This window comes from Corylus avellana, chromosome 9, assembly GCF_965113065.1.
Source record: "Corylus avellana chromosome 9, dhCorAvel1.hap1.2, whole genome shotgun sequence".
Taxonomy (NCBI): domain Eukaryota; kingdom Viridiplantae; phylum Streptophyta; class Magnoliopsida; order Fagales; family Betulaceae; genus Corylus; species Corylus avellana.
In genome coordinates, this window is record NC_142498.1 from 4,463,238 (window position 1) to 4,488,648 (window position 25,411).

The following is a 25,411-nucleotide window of genomic DNA, read 5'->3' on the forward strand; positions in this document are numbered from 1 at the left end:
TAAGAGTTTACTGCCGAGTCCAAAACCACCGGCACTCTTGAAAACCCAAACCACAAAAGCTACAAATAGAATGACAAAATACAGCCAGTACTTAAAAGCTGTGAAATGGCACCACATCTAAACTTCTCCACCTAGTAAAAAAGTACACTTACTCTCACCAAATGGCTTGTATTTCCTGATATATAAAATTATAAAAGCATCAATTTAGGTTCATGGGGTCATAATTTGTTCCAGAAAAGATATAGTACTTCATGCCACAACATCAATAAACAAAACATCACCTCCAAGCACCCATGAAAGTCCTACGCACCAACGGTTCACCTAAAAATCAAATCATCAATAGCACAAAATGCGTAGATCACATGCTAAAAGACACATGATACTTTTAGAAACTGGATTAGAACAATTTTCCTACAACCTAAATTGTTGGAAATTTCTATCCTTGTTGGAAATTTTATGATCCCACTTGAGGATGGAGTGCTCTTATCTAATCAAAGTCCCATACTTATACGTCTAAGTCTTTTGAGAGTACTTCTACTGTCTCCATGGAGGTCATACAACGTTTGATGGCCCAACTTGCTGCCTCCCTCACCACTTATGTCAACTCTTAGCACATTCAGGTATAACTATGAGTGTCGAGTACCCTTAATGCCACCCTTGTGTTCAATCCTTGGACCATCGATTCTGGAACAACTAATTAATTATATGACAAATACTTCTAATCTTTTTTCATCTTACTCTACATGTTTTGGTAAGTGTAAGTATATGACCCAGTAACATCACAAATACAGTTGTCTCGCTAACAAGCAACAAAGAGATATTAAAACTATGATATACTGGAACATTGCAAAAGCATCTCTGACAAGAAGGGGCAGGCATTTAACAACAAAAGAAACTAGGACATACCGAAAATGATGATGGAGCATCAAATATGTGAAAGGCCAATCCCGTCACATCAAGTTGCCCATGAAGATTAGGAAACAATTCTCCCCTTGACATGCACAAGTGAACCTGAAATCAGAGCATGTAGATGTGGTCCACAAAAGTTTCCCAAATTAGACCAGAATATGGGAGAAAATGCAATCTTTGCCATTGAATGAATCACCAACTATATCAACTTTATTGAGAAAGTGAATAAGGTAACCAAACAAATATCCTTGTTAAAGTAAATCTAAATTTTCTCTTTCCTGTTACCTAATAAAAAATAGATGGCCAAATTACAATTTCAAGTTATCTACTTGAAATTTATCTAACATCTTAGTACTAGCATCTTATTTATCAAAAAAAAAAAAAAAGTTATCTAACATCTTAGTACTACTCAAGGAAGATAATTAAGAACCTCTCTACAGCGTATGTGTACCATCCAAAAAGAATTTACATGTTTCTTAAACAATGAAATGGTTTAATTCCACCAAAATTTGAACTAATACATTGAAATGGGAATTACCTCTGCAGGCTATCTCATAATAACTATTATATCTCTAAAAGAGAAGAGATGAACTATAGTGGCTGGCTTACTTATTAAGAAGAAGAAAAAAAGGTCCAAAAATCTCATGTTCCAAATAACCAACATAAAATGTATATTCCCTCTGGTCCACAACAAATGGAGTGATTTCTTTTTGAGCTGTCTAAAAATGTATGAAAGTTTCAGAAAATGAAAGCATTTATCCATTAATTCCCATATTACCCTTAAATTTTAACCCACCTGAAGGCTTTAGGAAGATTGTTATGTGTCTTTTTGTTTTTTCACTAAAACGTGTGTTGTATACAAATTCTCATTTATTATAGAACATATGGAATAATGCTTAGCTTTAGTAGACTTAAGTTGTCCAAGAGACATACTACTCTTTTTTTTTTTTTTTTTTTTTTGATAAGTAATGTTGTATATATCAAAAGTGCAGAGGGGCGCAACCCTATTACACAGGGAGTATAAAAAAAGAGGGCCTAGTTAGAAGGAGAAAAAAGAATAAGAAATTCAGAAAAAACTAATCACTAACAGAGCGCCTAGTTAGAAGGAGACAAACTACTTATTAGCGTATACATGTTTTAAAACATCTTGCTCGAAATAAAATCAAACAAGAAATTGGCACTTTATCTTTTGATAAGAATTTTTTTTTTTTATTGAGTTGAGAAGTCATTTTCAGCTCTAAAGGGTGTCTCCTCATTATAGCCCAATTATATGGTATTTGAAAGTGGAACAATCACTCCCATCAAACCCCTCAAAGCATGCCTTTGAGAAGCAAACATGTGAAGACAAAGATTCCCCCATCTTTTCTCCTTGAGTAAAACCCAAAAACCACTTGGAAGCATTAAAAGAGCTTCAACAAATTTTCTAACATACTAAAGTCCAAATTAAGGGGGAAATTAGAAAACCCATAACAAAAGACTAAATGCCAAAGCAGCTGTTAAAATTTAGAATGGGATACATGTAAAGAGTTCTAATACAGATACAATAAGAGGTCTAAATTTGACATATATCCTCATTTGATATTGGTACATGGAAAGGAGAAGAATTAGAAGGAACCTCGCCGCTTGCCCTTCCTTTAGACCAGAAGATTGGAATCTCTAAAATCCTTTCAAAAAGCTGCACAAAAAGACAAACAGGCACAAGGCATATAAATAAACCATTCAACCAAAAGGCATGCAACAGAGTGTTGGCAGTTTTGACTACACTGTATACCTTACCGGAGCAAAGAGGTTGGCAACTTTTAAATTGGCATGCCATTTCTGCTCAAGAGTGTCAACGAAAACATCTGCGGACAACCAGCCTCCATCTTCAGACAATACATCTGATTTCCACATCATACAGTTGCCACTCAGTTGTACGTGCACACAACCATAGTGATTTTGAAACTTCACATGTCCATTGACGTTCTCCATCTCTCTATATGTAATCATAAGTGCTTCAATTATTGCATAATTGCAGAATTTTGTTATTATACATAATCAATTTCATTTCATTTTCTAGCAGACAATATCATCCATAATCACTTCTATTTTAATCAAGCTACAAATACACTCAAATGAACCATGATTCTAAGCTCAAAAATTAAATTCAGAATTTTTTTTTTTTTTTTGATAAGTAAGTAACTGATTTTATTAATAGCGTAGGCGTCCCAAAGTACACTGGAAGTATACAAAGAGGATCACCTAACTAGAAAGGGAAAAACGTACAAGGAAATCGTCATAGCTAATCGAAACCGGGAAAACAAACGCTACAGTCCAAAGATACAGAGTATGGAAACAATAGGATATAATGTCCTCGAAAGACCTCTCCTCATCCTCGAAGCACCTATTATTTCTCTCTCTCCATAGACACCAAAAAAAGCAAGTAGGCACCATCTTCCAGACTGCAGCACTCCCCCCCCTTCCTGCAGACCACCAACAGGCTAGCAACTCGAACACCCGACCAGGCATCACCCATGATAACCCAAACTGGCCAAAAAAGGCACTCCACAAAGCAGACGCCACCTCACAATGAAGAAGAAGATGATCCACCGTCTCCTCACTCTTCTTGCACATCCAACATCTGTTTACCACAATCACATTTCGCTTTCTGAGGTTATCTAAGGTCAGAATTTTCCCCAAACCGCCGACCACGCAAAAAACGCTGCCCTTGGAGGAGCCTGTGTCCGCCATACACTCTTCCAGGGGAACCTCCTCCCTCCGAGCATGCCAAGGAGAGAAAGAGAGCCTTGACCTTGAATGTACCTCTTTTAGAAGAATTCCACCTCTTTTAGAAGAATGCCAAGGAGAGAAGAATTCCACCATGATTGAAATTCAGAAATTTCAATCATTAAATATCTAGACCTTTTGATGGGAGCTTCGTTTAAGGCCAAATTTATAGGGGGGTGGCATTATTATTATTATTTTTATATAAGTAATGTTGTATATATCAAAAAGCGTAAAGGGGCGCAACCCTAGTACACAAGGAATATACAAGAAAACGCCTAAGATGAAAGATGAAAGAGAACAAGGAAATCTGAAAAGTTGATAACTAATGGAGCTGAATAAGCAGTTGTCCAAGTAAAGAGGGAAAAAAAAAAAAGAAATAGAACTTGAGCTCCTCTAAGGCCCTCTTGATTATCAAAGTTCCTATCATTTATTTCCCTCCATAGTATCGACATAAGGCAAAGAGGCACCATCTTCCAAATAGCCACACTCCAAGGTTAGCCCCTGACCACCAACATGCAAACAAATCCGCCATTCTATTAGGCATAACCCAGGAAAGTCCATAGCGACTGAAGATGGTGTTACATAAGGCGTTGGCAACCTCGCAATGGAAGAGGAGATGATCGATGGATTCTCCATTCAATTTACATAAACAACACTAATTTACCATGATAAGTTGTCGTTTCCTGAGATTGTCCATAGTAAGAATCTTCCCCAAAGCCGCAAACCAGGCAAAGAAGGCCACTTTTGAGGGAGCCTTAGTCTGCCAAATACTCTTCCAAGGGAAAGAGGGATTGTATTTGTGTGCTAGGATTTTGTAAAAAGATCTAACATCAAAGATCCCTTTGCAAGACAGGACCACCAAAGCTTGTCCTTCCCTCCTCTTCTTTCTCTGAAAGAATACAACAAAGAATAGAAACAGGCCCGGATATCCACTTCCCAATCATGAACCAAATGGACAAAGTTGATGTTCCACTGAAGGGTGTCACTCGAATAATCCTTCATATAAGCAATGTTATATAGAAATGGAAAAGCTGCCTTGAGGCTTGCCTCGCCGCACCACACATCGTCCCAAAATCTAATCTTTGACTCATCACCCGGGTCAAATCTAGTACGACTCAAAAAGAACCTCCGCCCCCTTTTGATGTACTTCCAAAGTCCCACCCCATACGACCTTGGGGAATCAATAGAGCACCACATGCCCCAATTGCAGCCATATTTGGCGTCCACGACAGCTTTCCACCAAACCTCGTCTTTGTTCGCATAACACCACAACCATTTCCCTAAGAGGGCTTGATTAGACAATCTCATGTTGTGAATCCCTATGCCTCCTTCAGAGATGGGAGATCAAACTTTGGACTAACTAACCAGGTGATATTTAAATTCTTCACCTACTCCACCCCATAGGAAATCTTGTTGGAGCTTCTCTATGCGATTTGCCACTGCGGCAGGGATGGGAAAAAGAGACAAGAAGTACGTGGGTAAGTTGGAAAGAGTGCTTTTAAGGAGGGTAACCCTACCTCCCTTGGACAAATACATTATTTTCCAACTAGCCAATCGACGCTCAATTTTTTTCGACAATGCCGTTCCATATAGACTTGACCTTAAAATGAGCCCCAAGGGGAAGGCCAAGATACTTCAAAGGTAGAGAAGGACGTCTTGGATCCTAGGATGCTAGCTAGCTCAACCACATTATCCACATTGCCCACAGGAACCAACACTGACTTGGCCGTATTCACCTTTAAACCAAAAACAGCTTCAAAACAAACAAGTAGCGCTCGCAAGGAGCAAATATGGTTAGAATTAGCCCCATAAAAAACCAATGTGTCATCTACAAATAGCAAGTGAGATATGTTGACCATCTTGAAGAGTCCATACTCCACAGAAAAACCTAAGAGAGAGCCATGATGAATAGTAGCGGAAATCATTCTACTAAGAGCCTTCATAACAATAACAAACGGAAAGGAGGTCCCCCATGAGAGCTACCAAAGAAACCAGAAGGAGAGTTGTCAATCAAAACGGAAAAACACACCGACAAAATACAATGTGCTATCCAAAACCACCATTTCTCTCCAAAACCACACAATTTTAGCAAATATAGCAAGAACTTCCAATTGATGTGGTCATAGGCCTTCTCCATCCAACTTGCAAAGCACCCTTGGTTCGCCAGACTGGATACGAGTCCAGACATTCAATAGCTAAAAGAACCGAATCCAGGATTTGCCTACCTTTAACAAAAGCATTCTGAGGCTTGGAAATGATCTTCTCCACAATCCTCCTCATCCTATTGGCAAGAACTTCTTATTGAGAAGATTGAGCATTGTTTGGCTCGATGGAAGAGGATGCATTTGTCAAAGGGTGAGAGGGTGACCTTGATTAAAAGTACTTTATCTAATCTGCCTACTTACTTCATGTCTCTTTTTCCCCTCTCGATTGGTGTTGCCAACCACATAAAGCAGTGGCAGTTTTTATGGGGTGGTATTGGTAATGAGTTCAAATTCCATTTGGTTATTGGTCTAAAGCGTGTTTTTCAATCTCTGAAGGAGGGCTGGGTTCCGTAATTTACTTTTCTTCAACCGAGCTCTTTTGGGAAAGTGGCATTGGCATTATGTTCAAGAAAGACAGACCTTTTGGAGAGTGGTTATGGATTCTATGGGGTAGGTGGTGTTCAAATGAGGTCAATAAGATATGGAGGTAGTGCTTTGGAAGAATATCAAGAGGGGCTCTGGGGAGTTTTCTAGTCATACTAGATTTGAGGTCAGTAATGGCTCCAGAATTAGATTTTGACATGATGTGTGGTGTGCAGAGCATGCCCTCAAGGCAGCTTTTCTAGATTTGTTTAGTTTGCCTCATTGTAAGGATGCTTCTGTGGTATAGATCATTTCAAGTTCTCTAATGACTCTCATCAATATTCATTTTCTCAAAGCAGCGCGTGATTAGGAGGTGGATTTTTTTACCTCGCTATTCAATTTGTTATACTCCTTTAGAGAGGTGAAGACAAGCTTTGTTGTGTACCTTCCAAGAGAGGGTTGTTTGATGTTAAATTATACTACAATGCCCTTGTCCCCTATGATTACACTCATTTACCTTGGAGGAGCATTTGGTGGAATAAGGCTCCCTTGAGAGTGGTGTTCTTTGCTTGGTCGCCCACCTTAGAGAAGATACTAACCATGGATAATCTTAGAAAGCAGCATGCCATTGTGGTTGATTGGTCTTGTATGTGTAAGAAGAGTAGGGAGTCAGTGGACCGCTTTTTACTCCATTGTGAGACGGCTAGTGCCCTACAAAATACCATCTTCAGCCTTGAAGGGTGGTTGGCTTGGGTTATGCCTTTTCGCTTGCTGGAAAGGGCATTTTGGTAGGCTTCAGAATGCCACCATGTGGAAGATGTTCAGTCTTAACTTACGTGGTGTCTTTCAAGGGAAAGAAATTATTGGAGTTTTAAAGACCGCAAACCGATGGAGGAATTAAGGGGATTTTTTTTTCAAGACTCTTTATCATTTGACAGCTGCATTTGACATAAATATTTCTAGTTTCCATGTTTTTCTTGATCTTTTTTCTTCTTCTACCTAGGGGTTTCTCTTGTATACTTCGTATGTACTTGTATTGCACCTTTTGCGCTTTTTAATAAATTGCGTTTACTTATCAAAAAAAAAAAAAAAACTCACCCAAGTTTCATATACACACCTCTGAAGTAAAACTGTAAAAGCTTAAAACCCATAATCAACTATTTTGGTGCTAGGAACAATCAATACACACACAAATGCACACCCACATGTATACATATGGCAACAAATTATCTAAAAGAAATCTGCACAACCCCACACAACCAAATAGCACTAATTATTTCAATGCCCATTTGGAAATATTGTGACACCTCACCAGTTTTTTAACATCAATAAATATGAGAAGCATGATGGGTTTGCTGTCAGCTTAATGTAAAGCAGATATAAATAGGTTTAAGTCAATCTGTGGGACATGCGCCTCTTAATAAAACCTACCAAAGCCAAGAAAAATGTCTGAATTAAAGCGTCCTACAATTGTTCCCATCAATTCTAAATCATTTAAAAAATTTCATTACAAAGGCCAAGCTGTAAGAAAATTCTATAATTTATTGTGCTCTCCCAGTTTATAACTTGTTTCATCAATCTCTTACATCAAGGGCAAGGCCAAAGACCATCTGGATTGAAGCGCTGAAACCTTTGAAAGTGATTTAACTATAAATGATCACAAATAGATTGCAGCTGGATCTTCTGGCCAGCATGATAACACAAGCAGACCTTCATCACCCAAATTGGTTCATTAGTAAGAGACATGTTTTCTTGTCATCCATCTCATATGGGAACCACATATTTGATTTCAGCTTGGCCAATACAATGATTGTCAGTATTCTAACAAACATGACTATTCTAGCTTTCAGCTAACATGTAGATTAGTTCCAATATCAGTTGATTAAAGCTTATCATTTTCCTTTTTCTTTTTCTTTTTTTATAACTTCCCATGTTTTTTGTACTATAATGTTCACGTAAGGCAACTGATTAAAACAGTCCGACCAGGAATCAGCCTCTTAAGAATTCAATGGAAATAGTGAAAATACAAGCAATTGGGTTCAATAAAGGCAAAGCAAAAAGAAACAGTATAAATTGTTTAGTGACCTAAGCCAGTGAAAAGGTTATCTTACATTTGAGAACAAATTAGACATAAATACAATAGAATTGGCCCTCACCTAGGTTCCCTGTCACCATATGCAAGTAGCATCAGTGTTCCGCCTTTGAAATGGACAGAATCCAATGTAACGGGAAGCATCTTCTGAATTCCTTCATTCTGCACAACATCGAACCCATCATCAAGTTCTGCAACAAAATCTTCCACCTTAAGACCCATGCCTGACTTCAGAGATTTCAAGGGACCAATGAGAAGATAGGTTAACAGCTCCCCCACATTCCTAGGGAAAGATGGCAAACATGATTTTAGGCTTAGGGGCCAAATGGGAACAGGAAGGTACTTTGAAAGCCAAGGCTCAAGCTTTCCCAAAGTAGAAGTTTCAAATGTATGACCTCTTTGACTCCCGAACATCTCATCATGAACACATAAACCTTCATTTTTAACATTACAATTATCGGGGTTAGCAGCTCCTGCAACATCTTTTATTGATGGCAAATTTTCACCGATTTTCTGATCTCTTACAGTCACGGGAGATAGATTGTGAACAAAATTACCATTTTTACCTACAGTACAGTCCTTGATTCCAGAATCTCCGAATTGTTTTGCATTCTGAGTATCAACTGTTAAAATTTCTTCACGACTTCCCATCATATTAGTGTCAGCATGACTATCAACCTCACTTTTCACCAAAAGTGAGTCAAGGTTCATAACATCATAATCTCGAGATGCCTCTGAAAGTTCAGCAGACTTCCCATTTGATAGACCCTGGAAGTATGCAGCCGCTGCTAATGCACTGCGCTCAAGAATTCTTCTTTTGGCAGAAACACCAGAAGCAGAAATGTCAATTCCATTAGCCTTCCTCTTGAATTTGTATTTTTTAGGCCCTTTTATCACTCTAGACCAGAATTTAAGCCCTAAACCAGGAATCTTTATACCAAATGATTTCTCCAAATCTGCATGCTTCATATCATAATCAACTCCTGTGTCCATGCAGTGATGATCCCTCCAGTGCATCTTCTCATCCATGCATAAGAAAGACTTGGAGTCCGTTAATGCTGTTGAATGAATCACATCCTCTTTTATAGCATCAACTTCGGATACAATCGGACTTTTTTCAGAAACAATGTAACCCATCTTTGCAGCTTCGCTAGCTGCATCATCCCTTTCCCTTTCCCAGCGAGTAGCCGCTTCCTCTCTAGCAACCCTCCTGGTTTTTGTACGATAATCAATCCCTTCTTCAGTTGAGAGGTGCCTCTGTAGACTACCTTCAGATGAGGGTATCCCTAACCAACTGTAATCCTTCTTTTGCACAACAAAGAGACTTGGGTGGGACAAAACTGCATCAATTACAATCTTCCCCCTCCTCAGACTTGCAAAAGGAAGAACACGAAGTTTCACAGTGGGGACCTCACCACAAGTAAACTCTTCTTTATGAGGTCCAAATGAACACGACTCCAACGTAATGCTCAACGGTGAAATCCTTCGGACCTTACCAAAATCAAGCTCACGCTGAATATGTTCACTGAGTGCTGAACAAACAGAGGGCAAAAGGTTACTTTCTATAAAACCCCTGGCTTTTGTTTGCCCATACCATACCAATAGGCATACCCCAGATATCACAGCCACAAGCACAGAACACCTAACTAAAAGTAACCCCTCTTCCCACAAGGGGCTCAATGACCTAATTAGCGCCTTGCTTCGAGAAAAAGGCTCTTTAACACATTCCACCTTCAACCCATTTTTCGACCTAAGGGCTCTCCTCAATAACTCTACATTTTGCCCACAAAAATTCGAAAACCTAATCACCTGAGCTATCCAAGGATCCTGTTTTGCACATGTACACCTGCGAAAGACCCTTTTCACAGGCTGTCCTCTACTGCTCAGATAAACAAACTTTCCTCTGTTTCTACCATTTGAAGAGCCACCAAGCGAAGTCCCAAGAAATGGGCAATGGAGTTTTACACTCATTATCTCCCTTCAAATATATAACTCCACCAAACGGCGACTCATCCGTCGGGGACCAAGAACCAGCTCTCAGTCCCCCCCAAAACAATTCATAGCATCACAAAGCGGCCAAGCATTCAAACCCCTAACAAAGTAAAAAAACCACTTCCAGTTAAACCTTACAAAAGGAAAAAGACTAAGCAATAATCACGTAAATGGATTGCCAAGAAAATTGACAAAACAAAACGAAAATAAAACTAGAAAAGCATTGAATCGTGAACCTTACGTTGCTCTTGAACGTAAAACAGCCTCAACTTTTATTAACAAACAACAAAACAAAACAAAAGGCACAAGAACAACGAAAACATATTCAAACCGTTTCTTTCATGCGTTTTCTTTTCTGACCAGCCAAACAAGTATAAAAGAAAAGAAAAAAAAAAATTAAAAAACGTTGCATAGAATTGTGATATTTGTTTACGTATTACACGTAGAATGGGAAATGAAATGGAATCGGAGGATTTGGAGGAGAAGATTAGAACCTGAAGCGGAAGAATTGAGCATTTTCCCGGAGAAGGTGAAATAAAAGGGGAAAGAAGAGTGAGATTTTGTTGCTTGGAATAGGGGGTTTTGTTTCAGTTCCCTTTCCCTCCGGGACTATCTTTCCGCTCTTTCTTTGTGAATATTTCGCTTTGGCTTTTGTTTTGCTTGAATTGCAGGTGGTTTTGTGTACGGGGGAATGGGGATATCGGACCGGGTCTCGTTGACGAAAATGCCACTGGGGGGAGTCCTTGAAATGACGAGAATGACCTTATCTGAACTCGTACTGAACAACGATTGGTAATGAATGAGCTGAGCTGGTCTCTTTTTAATCAATTCTTAATTGCATAATAATTATATAAAACCACAAAACACACTTTTCAAAACATTTTTTAAAAACACACCCAAACAAAAAAAAAAAGAACACTTCTTTTTAGCCCGTTTGGTAAAAGAGCTTTTGTTGTGAATTTTTTGTTTGAATGATAACGAGAAGTTATTGATTTGATATAAAGATTTAAAAAAAAAAAAAAAAAAAAATTGAATTACGAGAGAAAAGTGAAAAACATTATTGTATGGTAATATAAAAGACAAAAGATGTAAGTTAATTATGAAACTATTGGTGAATGTTAATGTTGGAGAAGTTCATGGAGACCATTGGCATATAGTTTCACTTAATCAATCATAGGATTACTATTCTATTTGTTTAGAAGGAGATTCTCTCATTGTAATTCTAACTATCAATAAAGTTTAGATTTTTTCCAATTTGTTCAAAGTTAGACCGCTTGAAAGACCTTCGAAAGTGCTAACTACATAGCATATAAACTCGTAAAATAGGTTGCTTCCTACATAATTTTTGGAAACATTCACAATTACTCTCATTTTCGTTATTTTGCTTGGATTAATAGTGGGAAAGACCCACCTTAGAAATTTCCCCATTTCCTGAATTGTTTTTAAAAAATTAAAAGACAGGAAAAAGGATACTCCCTAGCAACTTCTTAGGGACATAATTAATCCGTTGGGATCTAAAATGCACATGGAGTTGTTGCTCAAGGAAAATCGCACGTGGAGTTGAGTATATTAACAGTTAATGACTGAAAAATGGAACAAATTCAATTATTGGCACATTCATATTTTTTTCACCATTCTTCAAGTTCTCAAGTTGTAGTAGCAAATAGACCCACATGATCATCCACCCAAAATTAAACCCCTTTGACAATCCCCCACAAAAGCACACCACCAGGTTGCTTACAGAAACTAGGGAGTTGTGTTGTTGAGCCAAATTACCTAAATATTTTCTGCATAAGACACTAAAAAGTAAAGCTAGTTTTCTCACCGATTAACATAACATAAAACATAAAACGAAATCAGTGATAAATGGACATCATTCGAGTTGTTAGAAGGAACCTAAATGCTGAATTCCAATTCTCATGGCCCATAAAGGCTTGGATTACTCTTTCAGAAAGAAGTAACACAAGATTCCAAAGAAACTATAATAATTTTTCAGTGCCGAAGATTCATTCCATAAGATAAGAAAAAAGAACATGGGAAGAAATAACTACAAAAATACAGAGCTACCAAGTTGAACTACTTTCCAGTTTCAAAGGAAGAATATTCAATGAGCAAAACTGTCAAAATGAAATGTCCCACGATAATTGACCAACCATAAGATCCAAAAAGCCAGAAAGAAACCTCCTTCAGTCCACGGAAATACAACTAAATGTCATCTTTCACAAAACTAGAGCCAAGTTTATTTCGTACTTTCATCTGAACATCAAGAGATGCGTATTCCTATATAGATGTTGAAGAAAGGTCTGCCGACAAAAACATCGTTTACCGCACTGGCTGCTGGTTGTAATGGTTCTTCTCTTTCTTCTTTGCTGCCGCAAGTCTTGCACTCCTTGCAGCAGCCTCTTGAGCAGCAGCTTTTGCAGCAGCATCCATCTCCTTACTAGATTTCTTCTTCTTCATAGATGCCATCTTCTTTATTCGCTCCTTCATATCAACACCAGATGCATCCTCCTCTGTCTGTTCAGTACCAGCAGCTTCATCTGGCCCATTGGTCGCTTCTGAGTTGGGCTGATCCTGGGATTCTTTCACCTCCTTGGAAGTTTTATCCTTCTTTTTCTTCTTCTTGGCGCTTTTGGACTCTGAAGAGGCATTTTCCTTCTTTTCTCCATCTGTGTTAGCCTCCCCATCTTTCTTCTCTTGTGAAGCACCTAAAGATGCAAGTCAAGAAAATCATTTGCTTAGACGAGATGTAAACATTATTTGTTCATAAGAAAGGATAACCAAATGCTTATGGGCTGATATACATCTTAGAATGCATAACTATCATCACACCAAAAATAATAACTACTATAAAAAAATCAAAACCCAAAACATGAGGAGTAACTCACATGATAATACGAGATTCTAATAAACCCAAGTATTCATATCTCAAACATTTTGTATCTTAGAAACTATTCCTGAAATTACAGAATACATGTGGTCATTCAAGGACCTCAATATGACAACCGACCCTAAGCTTCAAAGGTTGTGGTTCACCATGCATGCATCCACACATGCAGAGACATGCACATGCATATGCCGCTATGTGCTTTTGTGTGTGAGTGAGAGAGAGACATCTATTGCATAACCCTAGAAAAGACTTTGTTAGGTTCTTTTTTTTGACAAGTCGTCGATTCTTGGAACAAGATAATTCATGATTCAGCTTTTTATAGTTTCTTAGACCTCAAGTTAAAAAGACCAAAAAAGAGAAAGTGCAAAGTGGAATGCAGAACAAACTTTGCACTTTTAAGCAGGAAACTAAAATAGGCGTACAATTAAAGAGCATCAGACAGAGTTTCATTAACAGATAATAGGCCACATTTACCGCTCGACTCATCTTGACCATTGCTCTCATTCTGGGTAACTCCAAAATCAGCCAAAAGGGCCTCAAGTTCTGCAAGCTCCTTCTTCTTTTTTTCCTTTTTCGAAAGCTGCCTCTCTGTCTCCTTAGGTGGCTCAGAAACTTCAGGAGTTTTCTTCACCACTGGTTCAGGGTGCACTGGAACCTCTGGTTCATGGTCATGTTCATCCTCTACATCATCATCGCCTTCATCAAGAATATCTTCTTCACTCTCAGTTTCCTGTAATCATAGAGGCAAGCATTTTATAATTTCAGTACAGAAAACAACACTAATTTTCATCAGCAATTCCCTTCTTTTTTTCTTTTTTTCTTTTCTTCTTTTTTTTTTTAAGACGGGAAACCTCAACAAAGTATGGCCCTTCGGACCCACCCCTGCAGAGTAAACCTCGAACCCGTGCACTGCACCCTCGAAAGTTTCCCTACACGGATCAGGGCAAATCGATGGCTTTAACACCAGGGGGTGTAGCCCCTAGGGGAAGTTTGCACCTAGCAAGTCTCGAACTTGGGATCTATGGGGTGATACTCCCAAAGACCACAAGTCTCAACCACTAGGCCAAACCCTTGGGTTTTCCCATTTTTATAGCAAGCAATAATGAATTTATTTGCAGTTGCATAAGCAGAATCATTTGAAAAATAAGTTGATTCTATAAAACAAAAGCTAAATCTTACCACTACAGACAGCAAAAGAAAAACAAAAAACAAAATTCCCTAACAGCTCGTGTCATAACCATTCAGCACGGCTATCATGAAGCCTTTAAATTTCATTATGTCTAGTAATTGATCCCAAATCAAACAAAGCAATGTATTAAGGAAGCCTGACATTACTGCACTTAAAAGTTAAGAACTGTGCTACTCCTACTACAACACCCAAGAGGATGCGATAAGAGTTTTATTTCTCTTACATGAAACAATAATCTGCAACATTCATTTGCAATGGAAAGATATTTCAGACTTATTAATTGTTTGTGCAATTAGTTTACATTTACAAAACTATGTCAGAAAATTGTACAACTCACAAAGATGAGAACACACCATATGCCATCAGAAATTATTGAATACATTCCTGCTCCAAAAGAAAAAGGTAAACAACGTGATACCATTATAACCACCCTAAAACTGCCACTAACCCCACCATCAAAAAACAAGAAAGAAAACACTAGTTCTGACTGTACTTCTACTGTAACTAGATAATTCCATTCAAACCACTTCCATCAGCCACTTGTACGACCATGTGGCTATACTTTAATCCACTTGTCTAAGTCACCAAAATCTCTTCAATGAAAAAGCTCACTGATACTGATTAGGCCATTCCTTCAAAACAAACTACAATATAAGCCATTCTCTTCTACAATCTATTGCTGCCATATCTTGTTAACAATATTTTAGGACCATCCATCAACTTTGTGGAAGTGTTCCAAATTCCATAGACCTTGGTACATCATCAACTATGGTCTTTCTCAAGCATGCCTTCATAACCACGCATTCACACAAGTCGAAAAGGATTATAATTTATAACCTTACTCCCACTAAAAAATCGTAAAACAAAACATTTTTAACAAGAAAAAAGCATAAATATGACAAAGCACACAACCAAAACATATTTAAAATTTAATGACCGCATAAGCCTCTTAACTAGTAAAAAAATACATTTGCACAAACGTCATATTGAGAAACATAAAATCATCGTTGCTAAGATTGCACAATACATATCATATCGAAGCTGAAGTGGTAAATATCGTGCCTTTGTATTATGGCCATGGTTCTCATGCGATACAAGGGGCATATTGTGCGATACAGTTATTGTGATACAATCTCATGTACACATGATTCCTATTCTACAAAAGATCCAACAAGATCTTATGAATCTGACTCAAATCTAGATGGACCCAAATGTCAAAAAATCAATCTTTTTTGGGGAACAATTTTGGCTTCTTCAAGCAAGCTATTTTCCCCATACCTTTTTCTCATTTTCTTGGGCAAGACCCACTTACATTAATCCACAAAACAGTAGCTCTTGGAGCTCCCCAACTCCGATGGCTTGTAAGATGATGAGGATAATATCTGCATTTTTTTTTTTTTTTTTGATAAGTAATAATGATATAAAGCAAAAGCGCAAAAGGGTGCAACCCACATACAAGGGAAGTATAAAAAGAGGGCGCCTAAGAGGGAGAGAAATGAAAGAGGAAGTCAGAAAAACTGATTACTAAAGGAGCAAGCCAAGCGGCCGTCCAAGAATAAAGAGTAAAAAAGAAAAGAAGAGTAAGTTCCTCTACAGTCCTAATGGAATTCTCAAAACATCTAGCATTTTTTTCGTTCCATATACACCACATAAGACAAAGAGGGATCATCTTCCACACCACTGCACTTCGAGAACACCCTCCCGATCACCAGCAATCAAACAAGTCCCTTACCCTGCAAGGCATGACCCAAAGCAACCCAAACCCACTAAAAATAGTATGCCAAAAGCACTTGCAATCTCACAGTGAAGAAGAAGATGATCGACTGACTCTCCGGTCTTCTTGCACATACAACACCATTCCACTACCACAAGGTTCTTCTTACGCAAATTATCGTGAGTCAAAATTTTGTCTAGGGAAAAAAGCCACTCGCAGAGGCACCTTAGTACGCCAGATACTCTTCCAAGGAAACACCTCATCATCAAAGTTGGACAAGGCCTTGAAGAGCGACTTAACCTCGAACTTACCCTTCTTAGACGAGGTCTAGCGAATACGATCCACAATACCTAGGGAAATCTTGCAAGAGTACAACCGATCAAAGAAAGAAAAAACCATATCCGTCTCCCAATCCTGGACGGGCCGCACAAAAATGACATTCCACTTGACAACCTCATTCCTCCAAGTAAAGTTATCCTTCACCCAATCTTCTTTGTATCTAGCAATACTGAACAGGGACAGGAAGGCATGCTTCAAAGAATTTTCCCCACACCAAATATCATGCCAGAAACGAACTTTCGAATCCACCCCCACCTCAAACCGAATACCTTTGGCAAAGAAGTTCCAACCTTGTCGAATATGCTTCCATAAGCCGACACCATAGAGCCCAAAACCTCCTTCGTGCACCACCCACCATCCCGGCCTTCATACTTAGCTTTGATAATCTTGTACCAAAGAGCCTCACTCTCATTCGCATATCTCCAAAGCCATTTCCCTAAGAGAGCTTGATTAAACTGATGCATATTCCGAATGCCAAGACCACCGGAGCGCAAGGGACAACAAACTTGATTCCAACTTACAAGATGCAACTTAGGCTCATCTCTGCATTGAGTTTGAAAGTATATTGCTTTTGATTTTTTCATTAAGAAATATCTACTTTATGTCTAGTCTAGTACTCCGTATAACATGTATTGTGGACATTTTTGCAATGCAAATTTCTTTAAAGTCTGGCAACTTAAGAAAGAAAAATATACTTATCAAAAACTTCATAATAAATAGATTTTAGTGTTTCAAGGATTCAAACCTTAATCTTGTCATACATCTTTTTGACTTGTATACCACAAGTGAGAGCTTCTCCTTTTGAGCTTCAACCCTAATATAGTTACATAAATTTCAATGAATTGATTTATGCCTTCTTTTCACAATATGCAGACATTATTCTTCATAAATTTTCACATGTGTTTCTGTATCTTACAATAGGTGATACAATATTTTAGATTTTCTGGCCATTAACTTAGGATCCAACAATAATCCCAACACCCACTTCCTCCATTCATAGCCACGAGGCAGCTCCTCATTTCAAAAGTCATGTATGGAGTTTACGACACAATTCGCTATACGCTATACAAAATAAATTTTTGAGATTGATTCGCGATTTGACAAGCGTGCATAAAACAGCGACCAACCCACGAAGCATTCTTACAACATTTATGAAAAAACAACACACAAAAAGTAAAATGTTAAGGCATTGACGCGGAGGATCCATATCACCATCATCAGGCAACAAAATCAAATTTTGAAGGCATAGAAAGAACAATAAACATAGAGCTACAATCACCAACTCATACAAATAGAGCAACAAAAGCAAATAAAACGCCCCCACCTCTAAGTGGCTGTCCTGCCCTTTACTCTGCTGCTGGTCCTCCTCCGCCGCGCCCCAGGATGTCTGTGGCGGGGCGGCAGTGGCGTAGTAGTCTTCGTCGTCTTCATCGTCGACGTCGGCCCAGGACTTGACAGTCAACGGGGCAGGGGTCCAGAACACCTGGCGCTCAGGCTCCTTGGGATCGGCCTGGGCCGAGGCGGAGTGGGCCTTGGAGGAATGGGCCTTGCTGCCGCTCTTGCGGTCCTTATCAGACTTCTTCTTCTTCCGCAGAGTCTCGAGCGCCGCGAACACGTTGGTGTTGTTGATCACCATCGAACCATCGTCTCTCCTGCTTCCACCGCCCACCATATCTGCTCGGCTCCCAGATCGGCCCCAAGAGTGTAAACGAAAGATAGAATCTGAGGGAAGCGAAATGTATAATTTTGCGTAAATTTCTAGGAAATCGAATCAGAGAGGAGCTCCTTATAGTTTTAGGGTTTCGATCAAGCAAAATCTTATCCAAAAAAAAAAAAAATACTATTATAAATTTATATATACTGTGTTGGCAAAAATAAAAAGGGATAATATTACAATTCTGAAAGAAAATTTTGTCTCGACAAATAAAATTGATGTAAAAAATCGAGGGTTCCTCGAAGATCAAAGATTAGGCGATGGTTGTGACTTGTGAACGCTGGGGAGGGATAAAAGATTAGGGTTCGGTGAGAGGAAGATTCAGAAAAAAAGAGAAGTTAATAGAGAGAGCGATCAAAGTTTGTTGTGTTTGCAGAGAAGTAGGGCTGAGATTGAGAGAGAAGATAACGCAACGGGAGGAGGAAGAAAGAGGAAAATTTATAGGGTTTTGTTTTTACCCAACGGTACTTCAATTGCGTTACAATTACGAACTTTGCAACATATTTTCTCGAAATTGCAAAAGACGGTGCTTTTTTCTTTTTCTTTTTTTTCCTTTTTTTTTTTTTTATTTGACTTATTTTTTAATCACAAGCTTTAGTATTCAGACACGTGGAATTCCCCTAACCCATACGTACCGGATAGTCAAGTCACACCGACCGTAGGTGGACCCAAATGGGATTCCTGAATATCTCCAGCCCATATTTATATTAAAATTTTAAAAAAAATAAATAAAAAAAAAAAACAAATGGGATTAGTAAAATGAATAGTTTTTATTTTTATTTTTAAAAAGAATAAAAATAACCTATTATAGCAAATTTCATGGCTGAGGTAGGAATAATTATTACTCATGGAGAATGAGGATGGCAATTATAAGTATTAGATCCGTAGAGCACAATTTGCACCCTCAGAGCATTCTTTGAAGTCTCACTAAGCTTAATTTTTAGGAGAAAATTTACTTTACAACCTTGAAGTTTTATGAATTTTTCAATTCGAGCCTCAATATTTAAAAACTGGCAATTTACTTTCCTAATGTTTCAAAAATTTTCAATTCAAACTCTCAGTTACTAATTTTCGTCTAATTGGATGGAAATCATCTCACGTGCGTCTCACGTGGTATTTTGATGCCCTATAATCTAATTTTGTCCTTATTAAAACCTATGAAATTACGTAATTACTCTCATTAAAACCTATGAAATTGAGGATAATTACTTAATTTTATAGGTTTTAATGAGGGCATAATTGGAATAGATGGCATCAAAATCTCACGTGAGATACACGTGAGATGATTTCTGTTCAATTAGACGAAAATTAGTAACGGATGGTCTGAATTGAAAATTTTTGAAACATTAGGGGGGTACATTGCTAATTTTTAAACATTGTGGTTCGAATTAAAAAATCTCTGAAACTTCAGGGGGTAAAGTGAATTTAACCATATTTTTTAGTATAACTTCAATACGGTCTTTGCACAAAGCAAGGGTTTTGTGCCCACCATTCATAAGCTGACACATCACCTGGGAACAAAATAATAACATGTGTAACAAAACACATGATTCATCATTTTTTATTCTTAAAAACAAAACCCTACTAACACAATCTCCACCTACCGCCTGCCTCCCCTCCCCCACTGTCCGCCACGCCAGACGTCATCCTCGTCGCATCTAGCCACGCTGGCCGGTATCTCTCTCCCTCTCTCTCTCTCGGTTGCTCTGACCAATGATGCATGGGCGGTGGGGTTCTAGTGGTTGCGGCGGAATCAGATCTACAGTGATCTGAGTCTTTCTCAGGGTATCTCTCGCCCTCTCTCTTAGTCTCTCTCTCTCTCAGATGGCGGTGGGGTTTTCTTGGCCTTGTGTGTTTCTTCACCAGCGCCAGAGATCTTCTCCACCAGCGTTGCCCTTCTTGGCCTTGTGTGGATTTTCTCTTCCTCTCTCTCAGTCTCTTTTTCTCTTCTTGGTAGCTCTAAGCGGTGACGGTTGGGATTAGGTGACGGCAGCGCAATCTGAGATGGGCAGCACCGGTGGGATCAGGCGTCGAGTGGCGGTGATGGTTGGGAAGGGTGTTGTCTATATTTTCATTTGTGTGAGGTTTGGTTATTAGGAAGAAATAATCTAGTGTTTTGCATGAGTTTTCTTACTTTGTTCCAAGTTGATTTGTCCATTTTTTAGTGGCGGCACAAATGAGGGGTTTTGTGCAATGATCGCATAGAAGATGCACTCCTTATTTTTTGATTATTTTGGTAAGTCAAATCTTTAAAAATCACAAAAAACACTTTCCAACAGCCTCACCAAAATAACGATTTTGGTTTGGTGAATGAATAGTACTTACTAAAGATAGTAAGTAGTATTCACTCACCAAATGAATGAGAAATAATATAAATTTTCTCTCTCATTTCCTATTCTTTGAAAAAAGTTAAAAAAAAATAAAAAATAAAGAAGTTTTTGAAAAAGAATATTTAAATGGAATAGTTAAAGTGGATTGTTAAAATAGTGAGGTTGCTGAAGTACTCTAAAAAAGTAAGTTATTAAAATAGAAAAAAGTATACTTTTGGTTATTTTGGTGAGTAAAATTTAGTGAAGCTGCTAAGAATGCTCTCACCAAAACCTTTTTTTGGTTATTTTGATGAGACAATTTGGTAAAAATGCCTAAAAAACCTCATTTTCAGTCACACCACTTTGATGGAAAAAATAAAAAATAAAAATAGTAAGCGAATTACTATTCACTCACCAATTGAATAAAAAAATGGTTTCTCTTTCTCCTTTTTGCATTTATGTTTCTCTCTCTTTCTTTAATAGTTAAAGAAAGAATAAACAAATATTTGAAAAATAATATTTAAATAGAATAGTGAAAGTAAATTGTTAAAATATGGAGACTGTTAAAGATGCTCTAAAAAAGTGAGTAATTAAAATAGAGAAAATTGTACTTTTGGTTATTTTGGTGAGTAAAATTTGATGAGGCTGTTAATAATGCTATTATCATATATTCTAACACCAAGATTGTTCTATTCCACTTTTTTTTTTTTCTTTTCTATTTCTAATAAAATCTATCATATTACGCGTATCAAACACACTTTTTAAGTCTCAATCACTTCCTTAAATGTATGAAAAACTTTTAAAAAGTTGTTGCAACAGACTCTATTGGGGTAGGTTTGGTAAGCGTAATGACTATTTCATTAGGAAAATGAATAGCCTATATTAAGAATAGAATAATGTAGAATAAAATATTGTTTGTGTTAAAATATAGAGATACTCTAACACTTATAATAGTTATTCTCATGGCCCATAATTGAGAGGAATAGATATTCCTCAATTTATGGGATAGTCATTCCTTCATGAACCGTGGGAATCATTATTCCACAACTATTACATTCCACCTTATTATATTTTCAATAAAAGTTATCTTTTTTTTTTTAATTGAATAAACATTCTACGTCCCGGATGTAATATTAGTATTCCCTAAACCAATAAAAACCCAAATGAACCAAAAGTGCTATAGTATTACCCTAGATCTAATATAGCACTTTTGCTTTCCTTACAATTATTATTCTTATTTAGAAAAAAAAAAAAAAAAAAAAAGCTTTATTTTTCCTCTATTTCATCTTTCTTTTCCCTGTCATTTTATTTGAAATAATATTTAAATGACTTTTTCTCTCTCTCTCTCTCTCTCTTTCCCCTAACATTTATTTAAAAGAATATTTAAAGCATAAAGGGAAAGGATAAAAAAAATTTATTGTGGAGTTTATTTAAATAAGGAAGCAAAAAGTATCTTAGTTATCTAAATCTAAAGGATAAAATGGTATAGAAAAAAAAGATAATGGGAGTTACTATGGAGTTTATTTGAATAGGGAAGCAAAATGTAACTTAGTTCTCCAAATTTAAGGCAAACTTAAGCAAAGTTGCTGCTAGTACTTTAAATGTATGTAAAACTCTGGGCGTGGCAAAATGGGTTGGTGGGTCGACACGATTACGATCCGTAATGACCTGTCACCCGATTAACCTAAACACGAACATGACTCGTTTAGATAAACGGGTTGAACTCTCAAACACAACACAAAAAATAACTGGGTAACTAATGTAGATCGGAGTGCTTGGGACTTCATGAGGAAGAGTCGGGCAAATGTGAGTGTGAAGGGACTCTAAGGAGTCATAATACCATCGCAGTGTCCAGACATGACATCCGTGTCCGGACATGGGGAGTAATTCAGAGTTTCTGGAATTTGTGTCCGAACATGGATCCTGCATGTTAAGACAAGTCATCAATATTGAAGTCTCGAGAAAGCCTGTCTAGACAGGGCCTCTAGCTGTCCGGACACACCTATGTTATTTTTACGCACTTTGTTAGTGACTGTCCAGACAAGCCTTGTAGGATTACTAATCCAAATCTATTTCGTATTATTTTTAGGTTTAGGATTTGGGGACATATAAATACATGTATTACAGACCCTAGAACGTAGCTTTTGATTATTATTCAGTTCTCTTCAATAAGAATACTTAGAGTTGAGTTTCTTCATTATTTTCCTTCAAACCCTAGAGAGCATTTAGCATTTAGAGAAGATTTCTTTGAGTCGTTGATAGTATCAGGATCATAGAAGTATTTATTCCTTCTTCTTATTGTTATTCTTGCATATCATGAGTTCTACGCCGCATCAATTGGTATCAAAGCCTAAGTTTCTTTCTAGGGCTCCAGTCATAAGACCACAGTAAGGTACATATTTCTTATTCCACGATTGGATAATTTATTTAATCATTTGAGTGGAGCAACGGTATTCACAATTCTTGACTTGAAGAGTGGGTACCACCAGATTTGGGTGCGGCTTAGTGATGAGTGAAAGACCGCGTGCAAGATGCGAGAGGGGCTCTACGAATGATTGGTGATGCCATTCAGGTCGTCTAATGTTCCGAGCATATTCATGCGAGTTATGAATCATACGTTTCACCTTTTTATTGAGAAATTTGTAGTAGTCTACTTTGATGACATCCTTATCTACAGCTCCGACCATGAGGTGCACATCCGACATGTACGTGATGTATTACTTGTGCAGTGTAGGGAGAAATTTTATGCGGCACACTCCAAGTGTTCCTTTATGGTGGCCTCCATTCTTTTCCTTGGTTATGTGGTGTCCAAGGATGGGTTGGCGGTGGTCGATAGTGGAGGTTGTCCAAAACTGGCCTATTCCCACTACTCTACATGAGGTCCGAAGCTTCCATCGATTGGTGTCATTCTGTCAACGCTTCATTCATAATTTCAACACTATAATTGTGCAAATCACTGAGTGTATGAGGCAAGAAAATTCTCTTGGGGGGACACAGCTACTACCGCCTTTGAGTTGATCAAGCTCAAATTGACCACAACCCCATTACTTGTCCTTCCATACTTCGACTTGCCTTTTAAATTGCATTGTGACGTTTCTAAGGTAGGCCTTGGAGCGGTACTCAGTCAAGGAGGTAAGCCAGTTGTATATTTCAGTGAAAAGTTGAAGGGAGCACAACTCAACTATAGCACCTATGACATGGAGTTCCATGTGTTGGTGCAATCACAAAAACATTAGAGCTCATACCTCACCTACAACGACTTTATCTTGTACTCAGATCACGAAGCGCTGAAGCATGTAAATAGTTAAGATAAATTGTCATCTCGACATGCCAAATGGGCCACATATGTGCATCAATTATCATTCACCATCAAGCACAAATCAGCGGCTTTGAACAAATTGGTCGACGCCCTCAATAGGAAAACAACACTATTGACGACCATGAACTCGAAGGTACTCAGTTTTAAATTGTTAAAAGATTCATTTTCTATTGATCCATTTTTTGGTCCTATTGTCAGTGATGTGTCTTCTAGAGTAATGGGAGATTTTGGGTTGCATAATGGGTTCCTTTTCAAAGGCACTCAAATTTGCATCCCCGAAGGTAGTCTACGTCTGAAGATTATTCACGAGCGCCACAATGAAGGTTACATGGGGCGGGATAAGACAATCCAATTGGTGGCAGAGCAATTCTATTAGCTGAGCTTAAGGAAAAAGGTGGAGAAACTTGTGAGGATTTGTTGCGTATGTCAAGTGTCCAAGGGGACGGCTACTAATGTCAGGCTATATATGCCCTTCTTATTTCGGAAAGGCCATGGACTAATGTGAGCATGGGCTTCGTGTTGGGCTTACCAAGGACCCAAAAAGATAATGACTCCATCTTTGTGATAGTTGATAGATTCTTTAAGATAGTGCATTTTATTGCTTGTAAGAAGACCTCTGATGTAGTAAATGTGGCACAATTGTACTTTAGAGAGGCCTATCGCCTCCATGGACTACCATTGTCCATAGTTTCCAACCGCGACACATGGTTCCTTAGCCACTTTTGGCGGTGTTTATGGCAGATGTCGCACACAAAACTCGATTTCAACAGCGCCAACCATCCACAAACGGACGGACAAACGGAGGTCGTCAATTGATTGTTGGGGGCATTACATCAGAGCTTGGTGGGGGAGCATCTCAAGTCATGGGATCAGAAGTTGTACCAAGCCCAATTCGCCTTCAACCGGTCAAACAACCGGAGTACTGGCCTTAACCCATTTACCATCATTTATAAAAGTAATCCTCATACATCGTTGGATTTGGCACCTATTCCTAAGTTGAAGCGAACACATACTAAAGCTGAAGACCGAATTGACCAAATCCAGGAGGGCCACAAGCCAACCATCAAGAATTTACATGAGTCGACGGCAAAGTATAAGGTGGATGCGGACAAGAAGCAATGTGCCCTAGAGTTCGAGGAGGGGGATTTTGTGTAGGCTGTTTTGACAAAAGATAAGTTCACTATTGGAGAGTACAACAAGCTGGCTACCTGCAAGATTGGCCCGATAGAAATTGTGGAGAAGATCAATCCAAATGCCTACCGGTTGAAACTGCATAGCCACATCAAGGCGTCTGATGTCTTTAACATCAAGCACCTTGTCTCGTTCACAGATGACTCTTCGGACGAGGATACGAATTCAAAGGTGAATTCTCTTCAACCTGGGGAGAATGATGTAGATCGGAGTGTTTGGGATTTCATGAGAAAGACTCGGGCATATGTGAGTGTGAAGGGACCCCAAGGAGTCAAAACACGATCGCAGTGTCTAGAGATGACATCCATGTCTGGACGTGGGGAGTAATTCGGAGTTTGTAGAATTTGTGTTCGGACATGGATCCCACATGTCTGGACAGGTCATCAATATTAAAGTCTCGGGAAACCCAGTCCGAACGGG

General features: G+C 38.3%; 2 protein-coding genes across 2 annotated transcripts in view; both read right to left on the reverse strand.

Moving 5' to 3' along the window:
- EMB2410 (embryo defective 2410) overlaps positions 1 to 10,969 on the reverse strand; it is a 30,109-nt gene extending 19,140 nt beyond the window's left edge. Inside the window, exons 1-5 of the mRNA XM_059604909.2 lie at positions 10,821 to 10,969; positions 8,399 to 10,426; positions 2,686 to 2,884; positions 2,525 to 2,584; positions 907 to 1,011 (exon numbers count right to left, since the gene is read on the reverse strand). Coding sequence (XP_059460892.2) covers positions 907 to 1,011; positions 2,525 to 2,584; positions 2,686 to 2,884; positions 8,399 to 10,305 — 2,271 coding nt within the window. The 5' untranslated portion in view covers positions 10,306 to 10,426; positions 10,821 to 10,969. The remainder of the gene's footprint in view (positions 1 to 906; positions 1,012 to 2,524; positions 2,585 to 2,685; positions 2,885 to 8,398; positions 10,427 to 10,820) is intronic.
- Positions 10,970 to 12,301: 1,332 nt separating this feature from the next.
- LOC132189314 (uncharacterized) lies at positions 12,302 to 18,594 on the reverse strand. The gene is made up of 3 exons (XM_059603994.2): positions 17,783 to 18,594; positions 13,691 to 13,946; positions 12,302 to 13,034 (listed from the first exon to the last, which is right to left on the reverse strand). The coding sequence occupies exons 1-3, from the start codon at positions 18,128 to 18,130 to the stop codon at positions 12,649 to 12,651; spliced, it is 990 nt and encodes a 329-aa protein (XP_059459977.1). The 5' UTR covers positions 18,131 to 18,594; the 3' UTR covers positions 12,302 to 12,648.
- Between the last annotated feature and the right edge of the window lie 6,817 nt (positions 18,595 to 25,411).